The sequence below is a fragment of the Suncus etruscus genome, chromosome 13 (genome assembly GCF_024139225.1).
Source record: "Suncus etruscus isolate mSunEtr1 chromosome 13, mSunEtr1.pri.cur, whole genome shotgun sequence".
Taxonomy (NCBI): Eukaryota; Metazoa; Chordata; class Mammalia; order Eulipotyphla; family Soricidae; genus Suncus; species Suncus etruscus.
The window spans coordinates 38,756,403-38,768,983 of record NC_064860.1 but is presented as its reverse complement, the minus strand read 5'-3'; the positions used below and the strand labels follow the sequence as shown (position 1 = coordinate 38,768,983).

Sequence of the window (12,581 nt, the reverse complement as noted above, 5' to 3'; positions counted from 1 at the left end):
CACTCCTGACAAGGTTTAAGGTTTAAGGAACCATATATGCTGCCAGGGATCAAGTTTGGACCAAGGCAAATACCCAACCCACTGTACTATCTTTCCAGCATAGATAGTACAATTTCTTTATTAACTTAACAGTTGTGGGGAATTTGAGGTGGTCCCAGAACTTTGTATTGTAGATTTGTGAGGAACATAGATGTGTATATATTTACATATATATCTTTTTGATATGATATTTTTGTTTTATTGGGATAGATATCAGGATTGGAATCATGGGATTATATGGCAGCTCTATTTTTAATTTTTTGAAAAGTCACCATACTGTTTTCCAGAGATGCTGAGCCAGATAAAGTCCTACCAACAGTGAATGAGGATTTTTCTTTCATATTTCTTTATCATTGATTGTTTCTGTCCCCTCTCTCACTAGTGTGAGATGATACTTCATTATCATTTGCATTTTCCTACATATTAGTAATAATGAACACTCCTATTAGCCATATTCACCTTTTATTTGGTGACGTGTCTATTTCGGGTCTTCTCCCTATTTTTGTATAAGGTTGTTTCTTTTACTGCTATTGAATATTTTTTAATTTAAACCATTGTGATTTACAAATTTATTCATAGTTGGGTTTTAGACATACAATGTTTCAGTACCAATCTTTCCACCAGTGCCAACTTCTTTCCACCAATGTTACCAGAGTCCATCCCATGCCACCACCACTCTTCCCAATCTGCCATCATAATAGGCCTGTTTTTAATTTTGGTTGTTAAAGTTTGGGCCTCATAATTTTATTGTTGTTGGGTCTGACTTGGATATTTAGTTTTGTCCTTTCTTAAAACTAATTCACCTGAGATTTCTTGCCCTTGTGCCCTGTCGTTTCATATTTGTCTTTCTCCTCCTCCACTTAATTTCTTGCCAACCCTGATTTTAGCCATTGCATTTCTTCATGTACTTATTTTAAATACCACACACAGAAGTTATATCCTGTATTTATCCTCCTTTTATGGCTTCCAGTGCCATCAGTGTTGTAGTGAATTGCATGACTTGATCATTCCTTACAGCTATGTAGTATTACATTGTACATATGTACCATATCTTCATGATACACTTGTCTGTTGTTGTATATCTGATTGATACCAATTCTTGGCTCTTGTACTGAGTGCTGTGATAAATTGTGGTAAATTAATGTTTTTCTGTCCTGGGGATAGATACCCCAAAGCAGAATTGCTGGGTCATATGGCAGTTCAATTCTGAGTTTACTGAGAATCTCCATATGAATTTCCATAGAAGTTGGACTAGACAGCATTCCCACCAACAGCATATGAAAGTTCCTTTTTCACCACATCCCCAACAACACAAATTGTTCCCAATTTGTGTAAGCTATCTCATTGTCATCTTGATTGTTTATGGAATTTTGTGATTACTTTAAATATATTAGCTATCTGTCAAAAACATGGTGGTATATATTCTCCCATTCAGTAGTTTTATTTTGAATTTTAAACGTAATTTCTTTCAGAGTAAAGAAGTTCATAGTTTGATATAGGTATACTTATTTATTTTTATTTTTGCCAATGAAGTTAAATCACTAAAGAAAACTCTGAGAGCTGAGTTTTGAAGTGTTACATCAATGTTTCCCTTAATATCTTTTATGAATTAAGGTCTAACATTTTGGTCAATACAAAATCGATTCATTATGATTTTTGTATATGTTGTGAGATAATGGTTTATTTTCTTTATTATTCTCTCTTCCTCTCTCTTTTTCTTTCTTTCTTCCTCATGTGGCTATGCAATTTTTCCAACACTATTTGTTGAAGATCCTTTTCTTTCTCCACAGAATAGTAGCATTTGAAGGTGATGGACCTATGTATGTATAAAGCATAGATAATGGGACAATAACAATTCATTTCCTGCTGAGGAACAAAGGGTTACACTGTAAATAACTGACAGTATGGCACTATGAATAAAGTCTGCTTTTAGTGACTTTTGGGCACAGACAACAAAGAAAAACTCTCTTCTTTTTGTTCTTAATTTTACAGGTGGTAAATGTTACTGGTAACCAAGACATCTGCTACTACAATTTCCTCTGTGCTCACCCCTTGGGAGTCTTGAGGTCAGTCTTCTAATGTCCCTATTTAGATAAGCCTTCCTGTATAGTAGTGTGATTCAGCTTTTAAAGATACTAGAAACAACAATGTAAAACTCTCTCATTTGAGGGTAAAGAAGAATATTAGAAAGTTGAAACCAGTTATTCTTTCCTCTCATTTGTGTGTGTGTGTGTGTGTGTGTGTGTGTGTATTTAGAGGTAGAGGGTGAATTAGAAAAGGTTCTTAAAATACCTTGTGAGTCAAGTAGATCGCTAATAGTTTGACATGAGGAGAGAGATAGATTCCACCACTGGGTGTAACTTTACAGCAAGGAACAAAGTGCCCAGAGTAGCCATCCCCTGAGCATCAAAAAGTGTGGTCACAAAATGAGATGTAGGAAAGGAGGAGCAGCAAGGAGAGAAGTGAGAGAAATCTCCTCAGGAGAAGGGCAAGGCATTTTTGAAAGCATTAACTTATGGCATGAAGAAAATTGTTGTTATCCTCCTTTTTAGTTGGAGACATAAGGCTTAGAAAGGTAATGTCTTGTTGAAGAGTTTTCAAATATTAGTGATGTTCGGAGTAAAACCTGGGCCTGCTTTTTCCCAGGTCACACCATTATCCCCAGATCAAGGTGAAGGGCAAAGAATGCTTGTTGTGGAGTTAGGACTCTTGCTTCTTTTATTCAGAACTAAAGTAGCATCAGTTTCCTGAAATAATAATCACTGGATGTGTTCCTTGGACACTTATCTTCGAATCCAGTTTACAGAGCTGAACATGTTACCGAAACTGGAACAGAAATTTAAAAAAAATGCTGGGTTTATTATGAGCAGTTACTCTACAAGTACCTGAGACACTTAGTCAAACTGGCCCCTTTTAGAACAGCTTTTTGCCAGGATTCCTGTCATATAAGTGCCAAGGGAATATGAGTGTTTGAGAAGCTGAGTCTGCACTACACTGAGGAGACAGACTGCCATCAGGGCAAGCTCTCTAAAGGAAAATTGCTCTCTTAAAGATGGTGCCTAATGATTTTCCCATCCTGGAACCCTTCTGAAGAGTTGATGGGTAGAAAAAAAAATAGATATTATAATTTCATCACTTATATGTACTTTAATTTGTGCTTAGAAACTCTTGCTCACCTTCAGTTTCTCACTGCTCCTCTCTTCTTTAGTGCTTTCAACAACATTCTCAGTAACATAGGTCATGTGTTCCTGGGTTTCCTATTCCTTCTGATAGTCTTGCGCCGGGACATTCTCCATCGGAGAGCTCTGGAAGCCAAAGATATCTTTGCCATGGTGAGAAGAGGTGGGAGCTAAGAACGGTGATGGTTCTGGACAGGAACTGCAGTGGGGAGGGACATCTGGTTAAAGGCTGTGATGATGAATTATGGCCTGCATAAGGTATGAAAGTTTAACCTTCTTTGTGGCTATGCCAGTGACTGTTGTTCTATCCCTCACACTTTCTCCTTTTTCAGGAGTATGGGATTCCCAAACATTTTGGTCTCTTCTATGCTATGGGCATCGCATTGATCATGGAAGGAGTTCTCAGTGCTTGTTACCATGTCTGCCCTAATTACTCCAACTTCCAATTCGGTAATTAAAATTTACAGCCACGTAAGGAAAATAAAAGATAGTGTGGGGATGATATCCAGAGATGATAAAGATGAGGATTAGGAGGACCAATAGAAAGCTTGCCACACATAGTGGAGAGTGAAGTTAGAGTAGAGAAGGGTCTACTATAAAAGAGACATGTGGGGCCGGCGAGGTGGCGCTAGAGGTAAGGTGTCTGCCTTGCAAGCGCTAGCCAAGGAAGGACCACGGTTTGATCCCCCGGCGTCCCATATGGTCCCCCCAAGCCAGGGGCAATTTCTGAGTGCTTAGCCAGAAGTAACCCCTGAGCATCAAATGGGTGTGGCCCCCCAAAACAAAACAAAACAAAAAGTGACATGCATGGCACCCTTTATCAACAGTGTGCCTTTATTAACAGCAAACCACAGTGTGAAAAAAGGAAAGAGAGAAAGAGGTTGGGAGGGAGAGAGAGAACCAAAACGCCTGCTCCAGAGGCAAACAAGGCAGGGTGGGTGGTAGGGAAGAGGGCATCAGGGAGGGTGAAAGAGAAACTGTTGATGTTGGTGGCAGGAAATGCATTCCGATGAAGGCCTTTATATATTGTGTGACTGTAACTCAATCATGAATAACTTTATCTGAGAAAAAAAAAACTGTAGTATGAACAACTTTGTAACCAGGGTGTTTAGATAAAAAACTATTTACATTACTACATGGATTTGAGTTATAGGAGTCTTAGCCTTGGATATCTCCCAAATGCCGAGGTCATGCTTGCCAGAATGTAAGCATGATCTAAGAGCACCTCTCCTCACTCGACATGATTTCCGCATGGAGCACATCTTTGTGTTTTCTTTCTGATAATTTTTTACTCTAGAAAATGCTCAAAGTGAATGTTGATCCCCTGGCTAGATCTAAAAGTGGTTAATGAAATAAATAGCAAGAGCTCAGTCAATCTACCATCAAACATCTGGAAATTAACCCTGGTATAAATTTGCCTAATTTAGCAATCAGACTGCTTTAGGATAAAAATAATAGAAGACTCAACTCAAATTGGATTAAATAATACAGATACTTGGGCCAGAGAGATAGCATGGAGGTAGGGCATTTGCCTTGCATGCAGAAGAACGGTGGTTTGAATACTGGCATCCCAGATGGTCCCCCCGAGCCTGCCAGGAGTAACCCCTCAGCCCTGCCGAGTGTGACCCAACCACCCACCCCCTAAATACGGATACTTACCACTTGAAAATACAGAGGTTTAATGGCTTGTGATTGGTTTCTTAGGTGTCTCTGACTTCTACGATACTTTTGTGATCTGTCTATAGTTTGGTTTTATTTTATTTGGGGGTGTGTGTCACAGGTCCTGTTCTGTAAACTAGGAGCAGTGTTAGAGAGAAAAGGAAGGAAGAAAGGACGTTTGTAGAATCTGTATAAAGACTGGGCCTGCAGAAGTGAACTGAAGTCTGAGCGTGGTTAAGTCTTCACAGCCTGAAAGGATAGGGTCCCAAGACTGACTGACTCAATGCCCGATGGTCACCGCCTCCTCTGTGCCCTCAGATACCTCCTTCATGTATATGATCGCTGGCCTGTGCATGCTGAAGCTCTATCAGACCCGCCATCCCGACATCAATGCTAGTGCCTATGCAGCCTACGCCTCCTTCGCAGTGGTCATCACACTCACCGTCCTAGGAGTGGTACTGCCTTTTTTTCTGCCTGTAGCTCAGTTCTCCAAAAATGTCTGCTTAGGAGGTTTTAGTTGGTTTAATTTTTAAACATCTGGTGAATAGATTGAATTACCAAAAGTTAATCATACTCCTTGGTCTGTCCTTGGAATCTTGTTAATTTAGCTCTATTATTTTTATTTTTTTATAGGGGTCATAGCCAGCTATGATGGGAGGCCCCTAGAACAACTTCTGGCAATGTGGGCCAGAATGAGCTAGCTCCTTATCTCAAGCTAGTTGCTTTTAATAATAGGAACCTGTGAAGCTTCCCCTGGAATTTTTGCTTGTTTGTTTGTTTGTTTGTTTGTTTGGGAGCCACACTCAGTGATGATTACTCTTGGCTCTGCACTCAGAAATTATTCCTGATGGTGCCTAAGGGACACCAGGGACCCAACCCCCATCAGGCAAGGCAAGAGCCATGATATGGACTTTGATTACCCATACATGACAGACAGAGCAGTTTTTGTAAATTTTCTGGGAAAAATCTAAGATGAAGCTAACATCCATTTTTGCTCCTAGGTGTTTGGAAAAAATGACCTGTGGTTCTGGATCATCTTCTCTGCAATCCATATTCTGGCCTCTCTGGCTATCAGCACCCAGATCTACTACATGGGCCGCTTCAAGATAGGTGTGTATCTGTTTCTCTGTACACATTCACTAATGATTTTACCCCCAAGAAAGTAGTCTGCTTATCTCGAATGAAAGGGGGACCGTTCACCAGGAACACACACTCTGAAAATGCCACATGTGGCATAGCATATGCTTCTTCTAAGAGCTTCCCGTCCCCCAGAGACTACAATAAACTAGCACTGATTGTTTCATTTTAACTAAGAAATTAGGTTGGTTAGTCCTTAGAGATGATACATACCTCTTGTTCCAAGTCCCAAATACTTTGCAGTATGCCCCCAGAAAGTGTTTGAAAGTAAGTTTATAGGATCACACCACTATAATGTAATCTTAGTCTATAAGCTGAAAAGGACCATTTCTCTAACCATGCAAAAAGATTATTCAAAGTGAATGCTACTTCATTCGTGAATGCTACTAATTCAGGGACTAAAATTTCTGGGAGATGAATTTCCCAATCTTAGCAGTAGGACCTTGGTGGACCCTAACTAGTGATTACATAAGAACACTGTGTTCTGGGGCCAGAGCAATAGCACAATGGTAGAGCCTTGTATGTTGCTAACCTAGGACAGATCCAAGTTTGATCTCCAGCATATGGTCCCCCGAGACTGTCAGAATCGATTTCTGAGTGCAGAGCCAGGTGTAACCTCTGAGTGCTGCTGGGTATGGCCAAAAAAGCAAAAAACAAAAAACAAAAAAAACAAAAACACTGTTCTACAGGTACAGATTTCAGATCTGCTGGAGATCAAAAATCATACATGGAAGCAGATCTGATTTTAGGGCATTAAGTTTCAGCAGTCATCTTAAAAGCTAAGAAATCAGACTTATAGATGTCAAAAAAAGGCATTAACATAAAGTCCTCACTTAACTTTGTAAATAGGTTTTTAGATACTGCAACCTAAAGAAAAATGCCACATAATAAATCAATTCTACATTGGCTATATATAAACAAAAGTTCTACAAGATAAATACAAGTGTCAAGTTCCTACTATGCACTTATGGATAAAAGGAAAATATCTAGGGGGCCAGAGCACTGGCGCAAGTGGTAGGGCATTTGCCTTGCATGCTAACCTAAGACGAACCACGGTTCGATACCCTGGCATCCCATATGGTCCCCCAAACCAGGAGCGATTTCTGAACGTACAGCCAAGACTAACCCCTGAGCGTCACCAGGTGTGACCCCACAAAAAAAAAAGAAATAAAAAGGAAAAAGTCTAAATAAAAGCAAACTTCTAAACATAAATCCAACATTATTTTCATATTCAATAATCATTTTGTATTTATTTAGAATATGTATTCAATCATCCTGCATATTCCAGTTCAGGGTTTTGGGTGGTGGAAAATGGTAGCTCAAGGCACAAGGAAGAAGCTAATTATGGAGAAGATGCTCTTACTTGGGAGTAAGTATACATACACACATACACACATACAACCACACATACACACACACACACACACAAACTGGGGACACATGAGGAACCCTAATACACACACCTTTAGGCAGTGGGAGGAAGCCAAACACCTAGAGAAAATTTGTATGCCATGGAGTATATGCAAACTCTGGACATTGCTCCTAGGCATTAATTCTTTATTTCCCTCATCAACACCATAACAAAAGATAGAAAGAGAATTAAGTGATATTAGATATATATAAATGAAATTACATTAGCATATATATATAAACAAAGTCAAATCTAATATTTGCAGAGCCCAAGACAAGATCGCAAGTAAAAACCACCTATCAGACATATTAAAATTATGTTAAAATTATAAAGAAAACTAAACATTATTAAATAAGTGGAAGAAGGGCCGGAGAGATAGCATGGAGGTAAGGCATTTGCCTTGCATGCAGAAGGTCAGTGGTTCGAATCCCGGCATCCCATATGGTCCCCTGAGCCTGCGAGAAGCGATTTCTGAGCATAGAGCCAGGAGTAACCTCTGATCACTGCTGGGTGTGACCCACAAAACCAAAAAAAAAAAAAAAAAACTAACAATAATAAGTGGAAGGAAAAATGGAAAGAAGAAAGAAAACTGATAATAACTTGCATTCATTGCCATCTATGAGGTCCAGGTCCAAATGTCGATTTTATTTATTTCCTTGAAAGAACACTCCAGAACATAGCTGTATAAGAGAACTTGTATCAGGTCCTGTCCTCCTTTTCTCTCAATTCTGTGCTAATTTTTTCCTTTTTTGCAGTTAGGGTTCAAATACTAGACCTCACTTGTACGTGACATGGGTTCTACCACTGAGCCACATCCCTAAACCTCTATGATGAATCTTTATGGATCATGTAGTCATATATAATAAACATCTTGTCCTGTTCTAGGGAGTTTCACCAGTTTCACTGCAAGCATTTTCATCACAAACATTTTCATCAGACATTCGTGCAACATAAAAAATTCTGGTCATAAGGAAATTCTTTTATTAAAGAGAAAAGAATAAAATCTTTTATTCTTTTTTTAAAAAAAGAAAAACAGAACATAGTGAAATATGACTTTTTCAGATGGGCATACATTCATGGTAATACTTGCAATAAATTGAGTTTTCTTTTGCAATAAAAAGAAAAGACATTCCAAGGACATGAGACAGGAAAAATTTAGAACAAAATTTAAAAGAAAAATTATGGCAGTCTTTTACTTTATTACAAATAGTCTAACATAAATATATTTCTCAAAAGTACAAAATATTCTAACACATTTAAAATATATGTAGATTCATGGAAGTACTATGCATAAAAATCTCTTCACTTAGGCTTATATGTGTCTTCCGAGTCCTTCATTCACTTACAATGCTCACTTTGGCTTTAGCACAATAAAAGTCCTTCATTCATTTATAGTATTACACTTTTTTTTCAGTGCTCAGACTTACTGAAAGTATGAAATCCATGAAAACCAGATTACATTTCTACACAGAAGTCTATAAAAAAAACTTTTAGCCTATAATTCTCTTTCAGAGAGAAAATTATATTGAATACCTCTAAAGTTTTATCTATTTTAAGAGAATAGCCCCAATTGTACCCAAGGCTATTAGTGGCCCCTTAGATTGTTCCAGCACCCCCATTGGGAAGGATCATCTACTGAGGTAAATTTTGTGCTAGAAAATGATAAATAAGTTTTTCAAAAAGTTAGTTTCTTATTTTTTCAATGAAAGAGTGAACAGACCAAGGTGCCATCTGCCTTTTGAATACTAGAGAAGGGAAGGGGATCGTGAGGTTCCTAGAGGTGGCAGGGAATTCCAACAAGTAAAAATTCAAATAGAGGGTCTCTACAATAAAGGAATCTCTTGCCTAGGTTTAAGGTCCAAGATCAATTCTACATGGATTTGTGGCATTAAGACTAACTAAAGAATTTGGGGCCAGAGCAGTAGTGCAGGGCATGAGGCACACGCTAGCCTAGGATGGACCATGGGTTCGATCCCTCAGCATTCCATATGGTCCCCCAAGCCAGGGGCGATTTCTGAGCATCACCAGGTGTGGCTGGGAAAAAAAAACTAAATAAAGAACTAAAATGATTTTTTTTTTGCCTGTCTACCCTTCTCCTTTTGGCATGGTGAGGAGATTTACTCTGGACTTTGGCAATCTGCCTCAAAATGCTAGAGAGGATGCATCATTAATTGTATAGAACAATTAGTATAACATTATGTTCATGTCCCCCTCCAGACTCCAAAGGAGGGAACTCAGACCAAATAGACTCAAAAAGAAGTCTAATTTGGGGCATTGTTTTCCTAGGTTCTTCCAGAAAAATAAACTTGGATACAGATACATGTAATGGTGGTGACCATTATATATAGGTGATTTTAATATACTATGTCACCTTTGCACCTTTTATTACTGCAATGGTGATTTATTTATAAGGAGAGATTAATGTATGATGTTATGCCCATGCAATGTTCTACCAGAAGCATATATCCTTTGCAAAATTTGAGCAGAATTTATTCAGAGGCTATCCATAAGACAATGGGCAGGATAGAGAAGAATGAAAGTAGTAGCAGTAATGTGGGGTTAGTATCATCAGAACATTCTTTTATTATCCATCATCCTCCCTTTAAAGGAGGACAAAGAAAGAGTAGTCCTCAGGACCTGAAAGAAAAGGAACTAGAGAGGATGTAAAAAGAGACAGGCAGTTGACAGCCAGACCAAGGCATCCTCCCAGGTAGACAAAAAACTCTGAACTTACTTCCCTTCCTCATTCTTCCCAAAGGGTTTCCCATTGTCCCAATTGACCTAGGGATATAATAAAAACTCTATTTATGCATCTGCACCTTCCCTATACAGACAGATGCAGGACAGAGCAAAGAGCAACCAATGTGTAAGCTATATTAGTGGTACAGAAGATACCACTCATCTCACAAACTGCTGTTGTTTTCTCAAAGCAAAAGCATGCCTCTTTCTCAGGAACTCTTGTTTGCCAAGAAAATAAGGGTGGGCACAGGAAAGCAAAGAGCAGTGAAGCAATGGGACAGAAATGCATGGAGCTACTAGCACAGGTCTGGACTAGCTCTCTCATGAGATGGATCTAGAGGAGGGAGTACAGGACTCACTCCTGTAAGAGGATGGGTTGGTTTTAAAGAACAAGTGATGCAAAAAAGTAGATCTGCAGAGAGAAAGGTAGAATTTACTCAGAGGAATGGTCAGCTTTTGAACATGTGTGACAGAAAGATGTATTCTTTTATATAAGCAAGCATATTTTTATAGTCATAAAAAATTAAGTCTTCTGTTTTGAGAGAAAATAAAATGACTATCGGTTGACCTGTTAGACTATGCTCTTACAACTTTTTTCTTTCCTTTCTTTTCTATTTTCTCTCTGCTTCCTACTGATTCAGATGTGTCTGACAAAGGTAATGTTTAGTAATTCTTTCCAGGTTCTAGATTTTTGCATCAGCACACAACCAGATTTCAAGGTGGAAAGCTTCAGTGGGGGAAGAAGGGGCTGAAAGGATGTACTTACTCCAATCCAACATGAAGGGTACCCTTTCTGATATTGCCAGTCATGCCCCTCTATTAATCCAGTGAATCTTATTCAAATAATTTGAGGTGTAGCCTTGAGCCATAGTATCTGAAATCTAGCTGCAGTTTCACCTGCCTTTGCCCTGCTAAAATGCTTATTCGGAGCAGACCCAAGCCATGCTGTGGCATCCATGGAACTGGTGGCTCACAGGCAGCTCCATTTATAATCCTGACCCTCATGAACACTTTGCTGTCTTAACCTTTAGCAGGATTGTATTTCTTTGAGCCTTTCTTATCTTTTATTCCCTTTTATATCTTACCCTCCTTTGATGATTGTTCCAGTTTACATTTGTGCATTTTGAACACATGGAGATCACAGTGTCTTAGTTCAATTCTTAATGATTTATTAATACAATGAAAAATATGGACTAGAACTTTAGCAGGTTACTATTTAGTTTCTCCTACAACAGGGTTTCCCAAGGAGAAGGGTGGGAAGAGGAGCCATATGGGCCCCTGGAGACCCCTCCCAGAATGATATTCCAAGGAGGGACACAGCAAGAATATCTGGCCAAATTCTAGTAGGTGAGGTCCATAATAAGAAAGCAAGGCCAGAAAAAGGTGATGCACAGAAAATAGTGAGAAACAGCTCTGGAGTGCAGATATTTTATGGTAGATTTGGCAAATAGACTAAACAAATTGGCCAGTCTCCCAAGTTGTTTGTGAGTGCTTGTTCCTTTTGTTTGGGCTTGCATCTCTTCAGTTAGATGCATGCATCACCTCAACAGCATGGTTAACAGGTTCTATTTGTTAAAGCAGACATTTCTTGCATATCTAGTTAGTGCAGTGACATGTTAGCAAGGTGAGGACAGCTCCTTCCTGACTCCCCAGCCTTTAACCATGTGATTGTGTCATCAGCAGATTTGGGGATGTTTCGGCGGGCTGCAAGAGTGTTCTACACAGACTTCGTCCAGCAGTGCAGCCGGCCTCTGTACATGGTATGTGCATGCTCCTGTGGTACTTGGCTTTCTCCCAAATACTACAAACAGCAGGAGGGGCGCGTCAAAGGCAGTAACTCAGGCTCCCCAGATTAAAAGAGCCAGATGGCTCAAATTGGCTGAGGTCCAGCTTGTATGACACTTACTCCCTTTTTGAGATTGAGTACTGGGTCCACACCCGGCATTGCTTAGGGCATATTCATGACTCTGAGCTCAGAGATTACTTCTGGAAGGACTTGGTGGACTATATGTGGTTGATCCAGGGGTGGCCACATGCAAAGCAAGCACCCTACTTGCAGTACTATCTCTCTGGTCCCCCACTTATTCTTCTGGTCATTCTGTAATGATAAGCTGAGGTGTTTCCACTTTAGTACATAGTTCTTGCTAGTATGTAAATAAGAAATGTGTATGCACATTCACATAAATATTCATGAAACTATTAAACAATAACTGCTGTCAGAAAGGATCAAGCCAGGATAACCCTGTGATTAATCATTCAAAGGGATATCATTTTTCACTCTACTGGGGGAAAGTGATGCTATATCAGAACAGCAGACACAGGTCACGACTGCCATGAGCAATCACTTCCACTAGGAACTTACCCTGTTTCCATAAAACATTTATTCAATGTTTATTATATTGTTTAATTTTTTACAA

At 39.2% G+C, this 12,581-nt stretch overlaps 2 protein-coding genes across 2 annotated transcripts in view; one reads left to right on the top strand and one right to left on the bottom strand.

Annotated features, from left to right (window-relative positions):
* The window catches only part of USF3 (upstream transcription factor family member 3), an 869,396-nt gene that overhangs the window by 796,363 nt on the left and 60,452 nt on the right, over positions 1-12,581 (bottom strand). The gene's annotated exons all lie outside the window — the stretch shown is intronic.
* The window catches only part of SIDT1 (SID1 transmembrane family member 1), a 129,756-nt gene that overhangs the window by 106,223 nt on the left and 10,952 nt on the right, over positions 1-12,581 (top strand). The window contains exons 15-21 of the mRNA XM_049785850.1: positions 2,032-2,105; positions 3,248-3,371; positions 3,551-3,668; positions 5,196-5,332; positions 5,879-5,987; positions 10,806-10,820; positions 11,845-11,924. Coding sequence (XP_049641807.1) covers positions 2,032-2,105; positions 3,248-3,371; positions 3,551-3,668; positions 5,196-5,332; positions 5,879-5,987; positions 10,806-10,820; positions 11,845-11,924 — 657 coding nt within the window. The remainder of the gene's footprint in view (positions 1-2,031; positions 2,106-3,247; positions 3,372-3,550; positions 3,669-5,195; positions 5,333-5,878; positions 5,988-10,805; positions 10,821-11,844; positions 11,925-12,581) is intronic.